This window comes from Triticum urartu, chromosome 7A (genome assembly GCF_056163025.1).
Source record: "Triticum urartu cultivar PI428250 chromosome 7A, HENAU_Tu73, whole genome shotgun sequence".
Classification (NCBI taxonomy): Eukaryota; Viridiplantae; Streptophyta; class Magnoliopsida; order Poales; family Poaceae; genus Triticum; species Triticum urartu.
In genome coordinates, this window is record NC_141879.1 from 190,272,685 (window position 1) to 190,289,835 (window position 17,151).

At 49.3% G+C, this 17,151-nt stretch overlaps 3 protein-coding genes and 1 long non-coding RNA gene across 5 annotated transcripts; 1 reads left to right on the forward strand and 3 right to left on the reverse strand.

The window, feature by feature from the left end:
• Nucleotides 1-2,430: 2,430 nt before the first annotated feature.
• LOC147958926 (uncharacterized) lies at nt 2,431-4,116 on the forward strand. 2 transcript variants are annotated; one of them, XR_015609732.1, is made up of 3 exons: nt 2,431-3,076; nt 3,325-3,754; nt 3,823-4,116. It is a non-coding gene; the product is annotated as an uncharacterized LOC147958926 (long non-coding RNA). The 2 variants fall into 2 exon arrangements; XR_015609731.1 differs by having other exon boundaries at nt 2,431-3,754.
• Nucleotides 4,117-5,857: 1,741 nt separating this feature from the next.
• On the reverse strand, nt 5,858-7,033 carry LOC147958927 (uncharacterized). The gene has a single exon (XM_087532370.1). It carries the CDS (start codon nt 7,031-7,033, stop codon nt 5,858-5,860), a length of 1,176 nt encoding a protein of 391 aa, XP_087388496.1.
• Nucleotides 7,034-10,193: 3,160 nt separating this feature from the next.
• LOC147958928 (uncharacterized) lies at nt 10,194-11,122 on the reverse strand. The gene has a single exon (XM_087532371.1). It carries the CDS (start codon nt 11,076-11,078, stop codon nt 10,194-10,196), a length of 885 nt encoding a protein of 294 aa, XP_087388497.1. The 5' UTR covers nt 11,079-11,122.
• Nucleotides 11,123-11,262: 140 nt separating this feature from the next.
• LOC125523111 (exocyst complex component EXO70B1) lies at nt 11,263-13,468 on the reverse strand. Its single transcript, XM_048688164.2, has 2 exons — nt 12,593-13,468; nt 11,263-12,475 (listed from the first exon to the last, which is right to left on the reverse strand). The coding sequence occupies exons 1-2, from the start codon at nt 13,291-13,293 to the stop codon at nt 11,329-11,331; spliced, it is 1,848 nt and encodes a 615-aa protein (XP_048544121.1). The 5' UTR covers nt 13,294-13,468; the 3' UTR covers nt 11,263-11,328.
• Nucleotides 13,469-17,151: the final 3,683 nt, after the last annotated feature.

A 17,151-nucleotide genomic window follows, 5' to 3' on the forward strand; every position in this document is an offset into this window, starting at 1 on the left:
GCCACTGATGGAACACTAGCATCCTATACTAAGCAGTAGGATAGCAGGTAATGGTAACAACAGTAGTAGCAAGGACAGGCTATGCATCAGGATAGGAATAACGGAAAGCAGTAACATGCTACACTACTCTAATGCAAGCAGTATAGAGAAGAGTAGGCGATATCTGGTGATCAAAGGGGGGCTTGCCTGGTTGCTCTGACAAGAGAGAGGGGTCGTCAACACCGTAGTCTTACTGGGTAGCAGCGGCGTAGGTCTCGGTGTCTAGCGAGAGAAGAGGGGGGAGAAACAATAAATATTAAGCAAACAGATGCATAGCGATTCATGACATGTCAAGTAGCGATGCTAGGGGTGCCCTAACGCGGTATGAGGTGGTACCGGTGAAGGGGGAAACATCCGGAAAAATATCCCCGGTGTTACGCGTTTTCGGACAGATGAATCGGAGGGGGAAAGTTGCGTGTTCACTATGCTAGGGATGCGTGGCAGACGAACGGGCTGTGTATCTGGGTTCGTCTCGTCGTTCTGATCAACTTTCATGTATAAAACTTTTTCATCCGAGTTACGGATTATTTTCTATAATTTTTCAAAGATTTAAACAACATTCTAAAATTGTTTTAGTTCGAAATTAAATGACAAATTGATATGTGTAGTCCAGTCAGCAGAGTTGACCCTGTCAACATTTGACCGGTCAAAAGATGAATAGTAAAGGTGGGTCCCGACTATCATAGACTTAGGCACTTTTAATTTAATCTATCATTTTAATTTACAGCAGGGCCAGCGAAATAACTAAAAGTTAATCAGTTTTATTAAATTCCCAAGTAGATTTATCTAATCTAAACAGGGGCCCAACTTGTCATTGGCTAGCAATTAAACTAACTAGAAACTACCCCTAAGCTAATTTGTACGGGCCGGCCAGTGATGGCTTAAAGCACACACCCAATGCTAAGTGTAAGAGAAGATGACATTTTGTGATTTTTGTAGGATTTAATCGATGCTTTGAAAGGACTTGATCCAGTGGGGTAAATTAAAGTTTATCAAGTATACTTTCTACTCATAATTTTCTTAGCCTTGTTAATAGTTGTTTAACTGCAGTTTATGGGCTGTTTAGAGGGTTAGACAGTGTAGATTTAGCAAAGCTAGCTAGTAGCAGCTACAGTAACTAGTAGTAGTACATTCAGGAGAGCAGCAACAGCATGCACATGAGTTGGGCGCGGGGCGCGGGGCTGCACGGCGTGAGGCTGGGCCGGTGAGCGACGCGAGGCGAGGGGCAAGGCAGGCCGCGGTTGCAGGCCGGCGGACCAGGGGGCGACGGCCGGCAAGCAGCAAGCAGAGCAGCGTGGCAGTGGCTACAGCAGCGCGGCAGCGGGTGGCGCGGGCGCGGTGCACGGCCAGCACGACAAGCTACGACAGTCAGTACAGCGACGCGAGCGCGCGCGCGTGGTCAATCGAGCGTGGGCGGTGACGACGAGTCGACGAACGGGGCGGCGACTACGGGCGGAGCTCGACGGACTCTACGATGGGGACGGCTAAAGCGAAAAGGAAGGAGCGCAACCGGCGCAGCGGCTCACAGTGAGGACGACGGGCTGAGCGGTGAGCTCGGGGAAGGCTCGAAGACGATGATCCCCGACGGAGATCCACGGCGACCGAAAGTGGAAGACGTCCTCGATCCTGGACGTGCTCCCGCATGCCGAAGACGACAGTGGCCGCGACGATGACGACGAGGGGCGTCGGGCGCGAGTGGCAGAGGGAGAGTGGGGCGCGAGGGGATAGGGGTTAGGGTTGCAGGCGCAGGCGCAGGGGGTAGATATAGGCAGGGGGAACGCCGGAGGGCCGTCGGATGGCCGCCACGGCGACGGCTGGTGCAGTGGCAAGCATCGGCGTTGCCCACGATCCCCCCTCTGAACAGGGAGGGGGAGGCAGTGCGCTTGGGCCGGCCTGGTGGTTAGGTGGGCCAAGTGGCCCAGGAGGAGGGGGTTGTCTTGTTTAGTATTTTTTGTGTTTAATTACTTTTTATTATTTACCTTTCACTGTTTTAATTAATTTCCATAATACTTTAGTTTAGCTAAAATACAAAAGTAGTTTCTGAATTAGTATTACTAGTTATACCTCTGTCACAAAAAGTTTCACCCACACATAAAATAGTTTAACTTTTTAGAAATTATAAAAGGCATTTCAATGGTTGTTTAAGCCATTGTTATATTCACAAATGAGGATTTAAACATTTTACAAAAGTGTTGGGTCACCACCGTAATTAGATATGGAATATTTGCCACACTTTGAACATTTTATTTGTCATGTTTGAGAAACTTGAATTTTGAATTTGAATTGGAATCATGATTTGGACAAACCGAGGATTAGCAATAGTAAGAGTGATGACCTGGCATCATTAGCAGGAGATTACTGTAGCTTAATTATCCGGGCGTCACAACAGCTGAACAAAGGGATGCGTACTTGCACAATAACCGTGAGTATAAGAAGTCCAAACACAAGGGCAGTGATCACTTTTAGCACTTGAGGGGTCCAGTAGAGGTATTTCTACTTTCTTGCCCTCAAAAGAAAACAATGGACAAGTATGCTGCTTATTCACTTTCTTTCTATAGGTTAACACATTTATAACAAATTAACAATATCACCAGGCTGAATATTTGTTGGTTCCAATATTTTAAATTTAGTTGACCTCATGAATTCAGATTCTTGAGGTTTGTCTCTTCAAGTTGTGATTGACTGGAAACAGGGTGTAACAAAGAAAAGGACTGCAATTGTGCTCCTATTGCTTAATATACCGAGTGAAAGTAAATACAACGACCTACAATATAGAGCTTATGTGCTTTGCATGAAACTGAATGCATGGCACTGAACATACCTCTAATCTCTTATGTTATATAAGTAAGCACATGATTGGGAGGATTGATATCCATCTTGGTTCAAAAATAAATAAATTTTGGCAACATAATTTGGGAGATGCCTATCTTTTGCAGCATGGAAGTCGGATAGTCAACATGTTCTAGATCAACAAGACCCTGAGCACTTCTTGACCCTAACAGAAAAATAGAGACATCCCAAGTGATAATAGGAAAAGGTAGACTCGGCTCCTCCACTCATGCTTCTTTGAATCTCTACAAGCTAAGTTCAGTGCATGGTTCTCTGAACTACAACCTAAATTCAATACATGCTTCTCTGAATGTTGGCCTGCCAATTGGTATTATATTGCAGACTTCAGAGGATTGTATGCAGGTCATTTATGCCAATGGTTTCCTGCTTTTTTTATGTTTTTTTTGGACTATTTGAATGTAAGGACTATACATAATATCTTTTTTACTGTTCTAGGTTGAAGTGTTGGCACGAAGAAACATAATAGGAATTTTATGAATATTGTGCCTTACTGTCAAGATGAATAACAGTCGACTCAGATAGTGTGTGATTATGTTTCTCCTAAAGCTAGCTGACCAACATCTGAACGACTCTGACTGCTGCGTACAAGTCCAGCTATGAGGATCTAAAACATTGTGTGGAATTCCGAAAGGTCTTTTCCTATACTGCAAGACCCTGTTTGGAACATGATGATTTCGTGAATCAACAACAACACTGTTTCCAGTGACTTTCAACAACTACATCGTTTCCAGTGAAATTCAGCAACAACTACATTGTTTTCTATCATCTAGGAATATAAAGGCTTTGATTTTTTTCCCAGTATAGTTTAGATTTTCAGGGAACACTTCAACCAAGACATCGATGAAGCAAAGAACTTGATTACAAGGTACAATCGTGACTATCAATGCCTAGCTATTTTTCGGACTTGACTAACACAAAGGGTGCAATCTGTAGGTTCAGGGAGCTCCTATGCTTTTTCCGAGTAAAGATGACTTTCATGCTAGATTTTCTTTCAAGATAACAATAAAGCCTAGGAGCATCCCTGTCCATGGAACAATACTGGAGTGATATAGTGCAACGGTCTTGCATTTCTCAATGCCTCTATCTTTATTTTCATTGTTATCGTAATTCAGTGTGGTATTTAGAAATTTAGAATCCTTGTGCTATGATGTTGTGTATTTTGCAACCCAATATACTCTCCTGTTAACTGAATGTGATCGTAATAATTCATTTTTAATCGTTGGTTTATATGCTTGTGGATGTCTGATGTGAAGAAGCAGAGCTTGTTTTGTGGATGGATGCATTGGTTTATGTTACCAGCCTTTTTGATTTGTTCTTAGAATATGGAGTTGGTTATGATGAATGACGTGCTCCACTGGGAAAATGTATTCAGTGCTCTTTTTTGTCTATCTATGTTCTTTCTTAGATATGTTTTGTAATATTAGTCGAAACGTGCATTTGCACGTGCATGCTTACTAGTAACAATCAAAGAGGTGCTTGTCCTCGATGGAGGCAAGCTAGGAGTACATACATGATCCGGTTCAACTGCTGCTTCAAGTGCGACTCTTTTATCTTTTTGGGTAAAACAAAGAGGTGCGACTCAATAAATCCTTCGGGGGTCCAAACAGGCTGCCAAATTTATCTTCAAAATCAATTCTTCCTTAGTTAATTATTAATCATTTTTCATTCTTTACGAGAAAAACAAGTCTAGATCTCGGTGCTTGACTACCTGCCGGCTGCCAAATTTGTGCTTAACAATAATTCTTTCGGAGTCTAGGTGTTGGATTATTAATTCAATTTTTTTACGAGAAAAAAAAGTCTAGATCTTGGAGTCCGCCTACATGCCGTCGTCGAGTGTCACTGTTAGATATTGTCATAACACGCTGATGAACGTTTTGATGGACACACTAATTTTCTTCCCGTTGCGGCACATAGGTATGTGTGCTAGTACCGGTATAAAAAGATCCGAAGAGGCAGACCCAAAATCTCAGCCATCAAACTATGTCAACAATGACCTACATTATTTCAATGGCGAGTGATCAACATATTTAACGTGCAATTAATATCATATACCAAATATGAACATCTATGTTAATCACATAATTAACACGTACTAGGGTTTAGACACGATCAATTTCCTCTTCAATATCAACATAAGGCTGGTTGTAATAGGGAGTATCATATACTAGTATCATACATATGATACTATTAATATGATACCACCTTCGTAATGCATAGTATCATAAGTTATAATATTACGTTGCCTTATTAATTGTCATGCATGACACAAATTAGTACATTTAATATGACTAGCAAGATGCCATGACACAAATTAGTACAACATTTAATATGACTAGCAAGATGCCCATGCGTTGCACGTAACATCAAGATGCATTTGTATGAGTAGTTTATCTTATGAGAGAAAATGATGAACGAAGAAAGACCTTATTTGCAAATGTGGAGAGGGGAGTGGGTACCTTTTTGCAAAATTGCTATAGTTTCCTTTCTATCCGTCAGATATAAATCGGACGGCCTATATTGCAGGATGGCGGGCACACCAACATCACCAACTCTTTTTTTTATAAGAGTAGAGTAAATACGGTATCATGATATGATATATGATACACATCCTCTCTTTCGTCATTTAATTATGTGCCACATCATTTAAAAAGTCTAGTTGACATGCATGATACCGCTTATGATACTCCTATTACGACCAGCCTAATGCACGTACGCATTTACTGGTAGATTATTAGACATAGCAAACAATTAATGTGTCATCGTAATACTAGATGACTTGAAAACAAAGGAGCCTATTCTCATCTTAGCTATGCGACATAAATACATCACTGGCATATACTTTCAACGATAATATTGCAATTCCTTTTTTTAGGTAGAATATACAAGTTCTTCATACAGATATGAAATATGAAATTCACTCCTACATAAGATAATACTGACGCAGTACATGCAAGCATTGTCATAGGAGCTAGAATTGTCGAGGCAAAACCCACGTACAACTATAGTTACCACTACGGTCATCCTTCGGGTAGCAATGGTATCCCCGTGACACGATCCTTTGTGAGTGGTGCAAGTTGCTTTCACAGCAATACACAAAACAGCTGCCGAGGTCCAACCTCACCAAGCTGCTTGGATAGTCGTCGTTAGAGGAGTAGTAGATACAGTTTGCTTCCACTATGCCGCGCTTGTCCGCGGTCGACGACACGTGCACCGCCTTGCAGCATCCTGCCCCCAGGAACAGGGCATGCTCTCCCAGGTTCACCACCTTTACCCATACGTACAAGGAAGACCATGTTGTTTTGTTAGGGTTGACGGCGAGTTCGAACACCGTAATTTTCTTACCCTTGGATGGGTTTGAGATCTCCAATGCTATCGCAAGCTTGCCGCATAGCTCGATGATATACTCGGCATCCCCGTAGCCCATGGGTGCCATGGTTACCTGGTCGACTGAGGTGATCACCGGCGCGCCGGATTTGTTCTGCCCGATGACGAACCTGTATAACATTTTAGTCCACGAAAGACCGTATAGCTCGCCGTTGCAGAAGGCGATGTCTTTGAGTGCAGGGAATCCGTCGTCCACCCACCCGCACCCTCGTGTGATCCACCCACCATCCGCACCGCCGTCCTCCAGGCTGCCACGCCTATAAAGACCTATCTTGCACCCTGTGGTGGTTATCGCGGCAAGGATGCAGCCTTTTGAGACAGGATCCTCCGAGAAGATGATTTTTTGAACGGAGATCTTGTGGGCGGCTTGTCTAGCAGAGGGGCATGTACATGTAAAGTCCCGAGAAAGCAGCACCCGGCCGCGGCCGAAGAGGTTCACGACCACGATCCGGGAGCCGGTGGCGGCGGCGACCCAGCCGCCGTCGTGGGACCCCACGATCTGCCTGCACTTGGGGAGCCCTGGCAGCGGGGCGCGCAGGACCCTGCCGTCCTCCGGGCTGTACGCCCGCGTCATCCGGTCGCGCCGGCCATTGGCGGTCGACGGAAGCAACAGCGGGATAGCCGGTAGCTTCGGGTGCCACGACGCGACGGCACGCCACGACGTGCTGACGGCGGCGAAGCGGGCGCGGTCGTACGCCGAGGTGCACCGGCGGTAGATCGCCGCGAGGAGGTCCGCGGGGAGCCCTTCGGCGCCCGCCATGCATGGATCTCGATCGACTCTCGTAAGCGGGATTGTGTTTCTTCTGGTCAAACTTGCCCTCAAAGGAGGGCGTGTTGGTTGTGTCTTCGGCACGGGAGTATTACTTGATTAGTAGCTAGGATCATAACAGAGCGCGCACAAAAATGCTAGACTTACGGTCGTCCGTTTACGTAATCATTAGGAAACCTTCCTTCTTGAAACCCTACGTAAATCCCGCACAATGACGTAGGTAAGTATAGCATTGCTCGAACGCGAGCGGCACGGCACCTTTTTTTTGCATCGAAGCTAGAACTTTATTTCAGAATCATTCGGTTACAGTCTACCCGAAGGCTAACAAGGAGAAAATCGGAGCTCTGCTCTAACCAGCACTCCGTGGCCTCGAGAGAGCAAGCACGTTGTGCATACGAGTGAGCCGGAGTATTGAACTCCCTGCTGACATGGTGAACCGAAAATGAAACAAAATTGAGGACTATATCATCTAGTTCTTATAAGATAGGCGCGGCTACCGATCGAGAGTTGCCGCGCGAGTTTCATTGGGACTTGGTGCAAGTCGCTAGAAGGCGTTTCAGAGCGGCACGGCACCTAACAAGACGTACTGCATACATGTTCGTGTGTACTTACGATTTGCAACGTTCTATGCATACCGTATGTGGCACCAGGATCCAAGTGTAGCGTATACCACTCACAACACAAAAAAATTGATGTATGTTTCTAGAAAGGAAAAGAAAATAATTTGGCACAAATAATTTTGTGGAGTTGGGGTGGGCCAACGCTGGCCAATCCGATGTGGCCGCCACATCCGGACGTGTCCTGACCGCCTCACATATGAGCCGGGTATGCTATTTTTTAGTAGACCTCCTAACCAGCGCCATTTTCGTCAGTTAGGGGAAGCCGCGCTAATGTGTAATGCGCGGTTGGGCCGGCCCATTAAAAGCAACTCTTTATCAATCAATCCCTAGACTGGCCCGGTGCCTCTCTCGAACCCGCTTGCATAGGATGAGAGTTTGACGTTTTAACCACTGACTGTTTGACCTGTCGACAGTTAACCGTTTGACCCATTGATCGTTGACTTCTCTAAGAATCGGAAAAAATCATGAATTTTAAAAAGTTCATAAATTTTGCAAAGAGTTCATGATTTTAAAAAGTTCAAAAGTTTGAAAAAGTTTCCCAATTATTATAAAGTTCACAAGATATTTTTCATGAATTCGTAAAAGTACACAAAATTTGAAAAAAGTTAACGAATTTGAAAAAAACTTTTGTGAATTTGAGAAAGTTCAGCAATTTGAATAAATCCACGAATTTGGAAAGGAAAATAAAAAAGTTTATGAAAATTAAAACAAAACGGGCAGAAACAGAATACAAAAGAACCGGCCACAAAAAAAAAACGCTAGAAGAACCGCACTATCGCTATAGTCCTAAGTGAGCCAGCCCGTTCGGTCGGAGGTGTGTGCGTTCCATAAGATTTACACTGTTTTCGGTGCTTAAGGTGCCAAATAAGATTCGGGTATTATTGGTCTGGATGTTTAGGAGGAAAGTGGCGGCTGGGGAGGGGGGGTGGGGTCTGATGTTCTTATCAAATTATTAAAGTCTATTACAGCAAAAGTTTATCTACATTGCTATTCACTTGAATTCGTAGATCAAAGGTTTATGGTTACCAACCCGGCTCGGGTGGGTCTAGTTTTTACAAAATTTGGAGCATTGTAGGGGCGAACAACACTGTGTCTTTAACAATGCATAAGAACTGCATGTGATCATTATTATAGAAGAAAAGGAGCAGAAAAACCGTAATCTTTTAACAGTACAGGAAGCGTGACTCAACCAACACAACCACAAGAAGCGACCCCTACAGCGACTTCAACGACGACCAGAAAAGACTACCAAAAGCAAAACCTAGCAACCTAGAGGAAAAAGGACTCCAAGCACTTGGCTCCCGCTCTGAACCGTTGGTTGACATCACAAGAATGTGTCAATTGATCTACATTTGTTACAAACACTCGGTTATTTCTCTCCTTCCAAATAGACCAAGCAAGACATATGCAACAGTTGAGCTTCTTCCTATCCTCAGGTCTACTTCCGCTTCTCGCGAATGACCTCCACTCACAAAGGAAGGTGTTGATGGTAGGAGTGATCGCGGTAAATCCAATATAGATTGAACAACCAACCAGAAGATGATCTGCATCTTCGGACTCACTCGAGCCAAGAATACAATTATCAATATGGGAGGTACCACGTTTGGCAAGGCGATCAGCAGTCCAAATCCCCTTTCTAACCGCAAGGCATACAAACAACTTACATCTTAGCGGAGCCCATGTCGCCCAGATGGCCTTTGAAAACGCGGCGACCCCTCAAACCAGCGTGTGTATGCAGAGCGAGAAAAGAAATTTCGGTTTTGCTTCCGTGAGAGGCCGTGTCTCTCGGAAACGAAAAAAACATATTTTTTCTTACTTCCACGAGAGGCACGGTTTTGCTTTTGCGACTGACACGGTTTTGTTTCTGTGAGGAACGATCGTGCCTCTCGGAAACGAAAATAACATGTTTTTCTTTTCCTTTTTTCCTTTTCCTTTCGCAAGAGGCACAAATTTACATTCGCGAGAGCCACGGCCGTGCTCTCGGAAGCAGCTTTCGGAAAGAAAAAAAAGTGCTCCCTGGTGTGGTTTTTTCGTCTTTTTTATGAAAAAAAGTTCATCAAAACCTATCGGCATGAGATTTTTTTAAAAAAATCTCGACACGAGAAATCCAACAATGAAAACGGTTCAGGATTTGGATGCATGTGCGTTATTTGTCGCAACATGAGGAGATGAAAATGATTTTTTGGAAGGAGTACTCAATTAAAGATTGTCTCGTGGATCCGCTCCCTGGTCATTTCGATTGTGCATGGAGCCGCAAGTCACTGGGTCATTGTTGACTTCGTGTTTGCATTGGAGGCGCACATTACTTGAGAAAAAGACAGGAGCTTTTTATCTCTTCATTTTTTTCCTTCTTTTTTGGTTTCACTGGTTCTTGTTCGGTTTTCTTATTTCTTCTTCGGTTTCTTTCGTTATTATACTTCATTTTTTCTTTTGGTTTTCTTTTGGTTTCTCTTCATTTTTTTCATGGTTTTATCGTTTTTCTATTCTTTCTCACTTTCCTTCTTTTATTCTTCTATGTTTTTTGTTTTTATTCATTTGTTTCTTTGATTTGATTTTATTTTCCTATGCAGTCGACATGATTTGGTGGTGCGACGGGCGGTGGGTTGCAGCTCTCCCTCATGGTTGTACTTGATACCAAAAATGGTGATATAGAGCATGAAGCCGTCAAACTCCAGTTCCTCCGTCTCCACAAGGCAAAACCTGGCGTTCGCCATGTACGTGAGGGTGGCACCCATGCTCCCCGGGTGCTCGAGGAAGAGCTCGTCCTTTGCCATCTTCCAGTCCGGCTGCGCGGCGAGCGTTCTGCTGCGGGACGGCACCCGGCAGGCGCAGACGTAGCCGTCCTTGCGAAGGCCGACCCACGCGTCCAGCTCGCCGTCGAAGTAGCCCTGATTTTGGAAAGGCAACGCCCAGTCGCCACGAGACCTCCATTTATGGTTCTTGGTGTCGAAGGAGTAGGTGTGGTGGTGGTGTGTGTCGTGGTTGCTTCCACAAGACATGAAGAGAGTGCGTCCGTCCGGGTGCATGGCGTAGGCGGTGATCAGGGAATCCTTGGGGAATGGCGGTGGCGACGGGACGGTTGCCCACGACCAGTCCTGGCTTGGGTTTGGGAAAGAGGTGGGATGCCAATCCTCGACGCAGGCCGTGGACATCACCTCGAAGGCCTGCTGCATGTCACAGATTCTGTACTTCAGCGCGTACAGCTGCTGCGTGTCGCCGGTGGCCGCGAAGACGCGGGTGCCGCCGAGCAGCGGGTCCGGGAGGAGAGGGCCGATGGCCAGCCCGCCCGTCTCCGTGTCGTACACCATGGTGCCGGGGTGCCTGTTGCTCGCGATGAAGATGTTGCTGCCCAGGGCGGTGAAGTTCACGGGATAAACAGGTGCGGGCTCCAGGTCCAGGTCGGGGCCGCTGTCCATGGCGTCGATGTCGATCTTGCGGATGGTGAGGCCCCTGGTCCAGTCGTCTAGAACAAGATAGAGGTGCTTCTGCTGCTTGTCCACAGGCCGCGATCTTTTGCCGGCGCGGTCGCCGTGGTTCACCGGCCCCTGTCGCCCAGGTCTGTAACCTGATCTGCAAATTCATGACCTATTTGTAGACCCAAGAAAGAAACCGCCTCGGGTTGCAATCGAACACAGAATCCGAGCCGGCCGCGTATTCCGAGCAGTGCTAGGAATGATTGCCCGACGCGTCCTCTCCTTCAAACAAGTCGGACACCAACCCGGCCAGGGTATCGGGCGTGTGCCTGGCAGACCTGCCAAGCTTGGGGTGCTCCAGCAGATACGCGCCATAAGCACCGACGACGTTCTCCGACACGGCCTTCCGCAGCGCCGCCCTGAGCTCGGGGTCCGAGACCTCGCAGCGTACGTGGCCGCTGTACGCTTTATCGAGCGCGGCGTTGAACTTGGCCAGCGCCTTGGTGGCGGGCTTGCCGGCCTCGAGGCAGGCCACGACCGGCGCCCAGGAGGCCTCGACGTAGCCCGCCACGTGCTGCTCGACTCGGCTCCGGCGGCACGCGGCCCACTCGTCGTCTCCCCCGATCGCGCCGGCGCGTTTCAGCACGAAGCTGGTGTTGTTGGCCAGGAAGAGGTGCCGCAGGCCGCCTCCTTCCTCGCCGCGGAGGGTGGATATCTCCTCCAGCTTGGGCTCCAGGGACGCGACTAGCTCCGAGAAGAGATCGCCGAACGAGTTCACGCCCTCGAGGATGCCGCCCGTGCTCGCGAGGATCACATCCAGCGCGCCGCGGTGCGGTGCCAGCGACTCGATGCAGGACACGGCATACCGCGTCAGCGGATGGACGCCGGCGCCGACCCCGCGCGTCTCGCCCTGCGTCCCAGAGCTCCCGCCGGCTCGGACCTTTGTGACGGCACCGCCGATCATGGCCCTCAGCGCGCGCGCCAGCTTTGCGAGAACCACCTCGACCTGCCGGGAGAAGAGCTCCTTGTGCTGCCCGGTGAGCACGAGCACGAGCCCAGGGACAGCGCTGCCAAGGACCTCGTACATTTCCAGGACGTACATGAGCTTCTCCGGCGAGCGCGTGCTGGTGAACCCGTCTGCGAATCTGAGCAGGATGTAGGATCTCCGCTTCGCCATGGCCATGATGTAGTCGTTCTTGAACCTGTCGAAGGCGCCGTTGCTCTGCGCGTGGAGCTGCGTTTGCATAGTAACGAGGGCCTTCTCCACCAGTTTGGTCGCCAGGATCCACCGCCGGATCATGTCCTCCGCCGTCCACCACTCGGCGTTCTCATAGCTGATCGACTCGCCGGTCTCGGCCTCCGGAGAGCATCCCACTTGGAGTTGGAGAATCGACAAGAACCTGCTCCAATCCATGGTCACAATATTCCAGTTCATCAACTCTGACAGAAAAGAGGCCAAATGCCAAATTCAGATCTGTACCTTTCAATCAAGAATTTAAAGAGGATTCTGTTTGTACCTGTCTAAAACTTCGCAGGGAGCGTCGGCGAACGTGTGCAGCAGCTCTTTCGTATAGCCGGCACGGATGACACGCAGTGAGATCTCGTGGAGGACGGACAAGCTCGCCGGGCAGATCAGGTCGAGCTCATCGGGAAACTCCTCGTCCGAGAAGACATCAGGCCCGGCCGGCTGGCTCCCGGAGCCGGACGCGTAAAGTACATCGACGGTGCGGGAGCTCAACTCGCCTGTGCTGGTTCTCACCGTGCTGGCCGTGCTTCCGCCGGTTAGGAAGGCGAACGACGACGACGCGCCACGGGCCGCTGCCACTGAAACGGAGAGCTTGTCGATGGCGAAGCGGAGGCCGCTCCTGCCTTCGAGCTGGGAACCGTCCCACACCCTGAGGCTGAGGAACTCCTCCATGAGGCACGACATGGCGGCCCGGAGGGCGCCGTCCATGCGGCGGCCGGCGGGTGAGGCCATGGGGAACGCGTGCATCTCCTTGAGGAAGACTATCTCGTCGACCGCGGCGAGGAGGCCCTGGTTGGTGCAGGTCGCCTGCGCGTCCCATATGCCGACGTCGGAGCCGTCGCAGGATGAGCGGCGGCGCTCGAACTCGAGGATGACGCGCTCAGCGACGGCGAGCCGATCCTCCGCTCGCGTTGTTGTCCCATCAGCAGCAGATGCCAAGTCTTCGACGGCCTTCCCTGCCGCGGCGCCCATGCAGAGGTCAGAGCGGCGAGCAGAAGCGGCGCTCTGCCGTATGCGGTTTTGCCGGAGCCGGACCTTGACCCGAAGACTGGGTTGTTGACTTGTAGGTAGATCCAGAGACCGAATGGGGAACTGAGGTGGACCTTCGATCTGTTCTGTGGGAGTTGGGGCTGATCATTATCCCAAATGGTTAAAAGTGCATCTGTGTTATTAGGCCAACTCCACCGCGCGATCCCAAACGGACGTCCGAATTGTCCGGATTTTGTCTTTTTGAAGCGCCGATGAGTTCGCCTGTGTCCGGCTTTGTCAAATTAAAAAAGTAAATAAACACATTTTAAAGAAACATAAAACATATGTAGGGGTCGGCCACAAAACTGTGCAGTTTCTACGGCCAATTAAAAGGCCCAGTTTCATAATTAACATATAAAAACAAAATAAAAAACGCCTCCCGCGCGCTTCTACCGCGCCCGTCGATGCCGTGGCCGTCGCCGTCTTCACTGGCCGCCGGTGTCGTTGTCGTCGCTGACGAGGTCGACGTAGGCCGGCGGCGTCCACAGGTGGGCCGGCGGTGCGTGGTAGACGGGGGCGGGCTGGACAGCCGGAGGTGCCTGCACTACCTCCTCCCGGGGCGACGCCTCCCGCTCCGGTGACCGCGGCGGAGTGGGGCACCAGTTCACGCCCACGCCGGCGGCCATCTCCGAAGCAGTGCAGGACCAGCCCCACCCCTGGCCCAGCAGCTGCTGGAACGCGGCCGGCAGGTCCTCCTCCATCGCCTCCTCCGTGACGGCCGCCATCTGCAGCTCCGGGAAGGCGACGTCCCTGGCGGCAGAGAGGGCCATGGTCTCCTCCAGGCCATCCCACTGCCGTTCGTCGTGCGTGTTCATGGAGTCCTCCATGACACGCTGCAGGAGACGGGCCTCCTCCTCCGCTGTCATGCGAGGAGGGGGAGGTGGCGACGGAGACGGGGAAGGCGATGGCGTGGGCGTGACGCCGCGCACCCGCCTACGCCCGCGCTCCTACGGAGCAGGCGCTACGCGCTCCTGTCGTGGCCGCCGCGGCCCCGTCGAGGTGCCGGCGAAGAACGACGCGCGCCTGGTGTCGTGCTCGTCACGAAACCAGGTGTCCCAGAGCCCGGAGTCGGGGGCGTACCTGGGGTCGTAGAAGAGGTCGTCGGGGAGGAGGCGGCGACGGCGCTCGATCTCCTTGTCGCGCGCACGACCGCTCGTCGGGACCGGCGGGATCGGGACCCGGTCGGCGAAGAGATGCCAGTTATTGGGGAGATGGACGTCGCTCCAGGGGAGCGGCGTCCTCGTCTCCCAATAACGGCGGCACACCGACGAGTGGACGTAATGCCGGCCGCGCTCGCCGGCGGACGTGGGCGCGATGGAGAAGGCGGGCGGCGCGGGGGCCCGGTGTGGTGGCGATGGCGAGCCGCGGCGGCGTCTCGACGAGGAACCAGCCTCGCGGTCGTGCTTGCCTTTGCGGCCCATGGCTGCGGGCGGCTGGCCGGCGAGGTGTTGGCTAGGGTTTGGGACTGGGGCTGTCGGGTTTCGAGGAGGCCGCGGGATGGCGTGGGGCAGTGTGGACGACGACCCGTCCACGCTTCCCACTTAAAGAAGGACGGCGACCGTTCGACGTGCGGATGACAGGTGTGGCCGCCCGCTCATGTGCATTGATGTGGGCGGGTGGGAGGTAGGTAAGCCGCCTGCCACGCGACCCCGACGCGGACGAGGCGCGCGTCCGTTTGGTGTCCGTCGCGATCCAAACCCGGCGCAAGTTTGCGCTCGAAATGGGTCGGCCCGAACACAAAACGGACAAGATGGGCCCGGGCCGTCGCGCGCTGGGCCGCCTCCTTTGTCCGTTTTACCCCAAACGGACGGAGCCGGACAGGATAGGGTCGCGCGGTGGAGTTGACCTTACGTCGTCGCGAGCCATGAATTGCATGATGGGACAGATTGATGCCAGATTTAGAAAACTGCTCACCCATCTATTGTATATATGGAAAGATTCCTCGGGTATAATATGTTGATTTTTCTTCACCTTATCTGACCAACCGTCTGAACCCAGTAATGATGTAACATGCATTGATTCCTGCATTAGAAATTCAAAAGGCTATAATTTTTGAATCACATGTCAGAATTATGATCTGTTTTCATCGTTGGGTTTCTCGTGACGAGCTCTTCAAAAGTAGATCTCATATAAATATGTTTTGAGGTTTTTTTTCAAAAGCAACTTTGATGCTAGATGAGGCAACTTTAGTGCTAAACATGAGCCACTCTGATGTTAGATGAATTACACCTTGTGTATAACTGAATACGCCTAATAGCCTCCTAATTAGTTGTATGCACTAGTGTAATAGGTGGTTAACATGGTTGCTAAGTTGCATATCGAAAAATAAGTTGTAAATAGTTTAGTTGCCTATCATACTGTTAAAGTTGTTTACCATAGTGTGGAAAGTTGCATAACATGGCTTCCAAGTTGTCTACTTCACAAACCAAGTTTACCTACGTCGCTACGAAGTTATGTACGAGTGGTCCTCAATTGCCTGCAATTAGGGCTGGAATTCGAGTCGAGTCGAGCCAGCTCGGCTCGACTCGCTAAAGCTCGTTTCATTAACAAGTTAGCTCGACTCGACTCATTACTATAACGAGCTCAAACCCAAGATTGACTCGACTCATTTACTCGCGAGATGACTCGTTTAGCTTGTTAAGCTCGCTAGAGTTATGAACATAAAACCTCAAATATGGTAAAAATGATTTTGTATATATTAAACATACACATCATCAAACAATGTAATTTCCTTGTAACGCATGAGTCTCCTGGGCGGCTGGGCCTTCATCAGTTGGGCCTTGTGTTTGTGCGCCTGGGACGTAAGGTGCCGAGTGGCTGATATTTTTTTTGATTGGGAGCGGCTGATCTTTTGTACCGAGCCTAATGAGTTAGACGAGTACGTGTGATATTGGATTGTTTAACTCGGTCTATAAACGATCTTAAACTAAAGCTTGGCTCGACTCGTTATCCTTCGAGTTCAATTCAATTCGAGTCGAGTCACGAGCTACTCATTTAGCTCCCGAGCTTCGAGCTTTTTTCCATCCCTACCTGCAATACTATGGAGCCTGTCCATCAAGGGACCTAAGTTGACTACAATGTCGAAAAGTTTTCGTGGGATCTAAGTCGTCTATCGTGATCCCAATTTTCTAAACTATGTGGGATGGATGGTGTGAGATCCTTGTGCTTTCCTTTTCTGGGGGAGTCTGCCCGCCAACGCTATTGAATGCACACGTGTTGGCTAGCCAGGTCGCGACGAGCTCTTCAAAATTAAACCCCACCTAGATATGTTTTGATTTTTTTTTGAAAAGCAACTTTGATGCTAGATGGGGCAACTTTAGTGCTAAACATAAGCAACTGTTGGAAATATGCCCTAGAGGCAATAATAAAAGGATTATTATTATATTTCCTTGTTCATGATAATTGTCTTTTATTCATGCTATAATTGTGTTATCTGGAAATCGTAATACATGTGTGAATACATAGACACCAACATGTCCCTAGTAAGCCTCTAGTTGACTAGCTCGTTGATCAACGACATTGGATGTCATTGATAACGAGATCACATCATTAGGAGAATGATGTGATGGACAAGACCCAATCCTAAACATAGCACAAGATCGTATAGTTCGTTTGCTAGAGTTTTTCCAATGTCAAGTATCTTTTCCTTAGACCATGAGATCGTGTAACTCCCGAATACCGTAGGAGTGCTTTGGGTGTACCAAACGTCACAACGTAACTGGGTGACTATAAAGGTATACTACGGGTATCTCCGAAAGTGTCTGTTGGGTTGACACGGATCAAGACTGGGATTTGTCACTC

Bases quoted from the DNA above. Each gene is read 5' to 3' on its own strand.
- LOC147958927 (XM_087532370.1), bottom strand. From the start codon at position 7,033: ATGGCGGGCGCCGAAGGGCTCCCCGCGGACCTCCTCGCGGCGATCTAC.
- LOC147958928 (XM_087532371.1), bottom strand. From the start codon at position 11,078: ATGGACAGCGGCCCCGACCTGGACCTGGAGCCCGCACCTGTTTATCCC.
- LOC125523111 (XM_048688164.2), bottom strand. From the start codon at position 13,293: ATGGGCGCCGCGGCAGGGAAGGCCGTCGAAGACTTGGCATCTGCTGCT. The intron at 12,476-12,592 runs GTACAAACAGAA...GGATTGGAGCAG, and splicing joins CCCTGCGAAGTTTTAGACAG to GTTCTTGTCGATTCTCCAAC.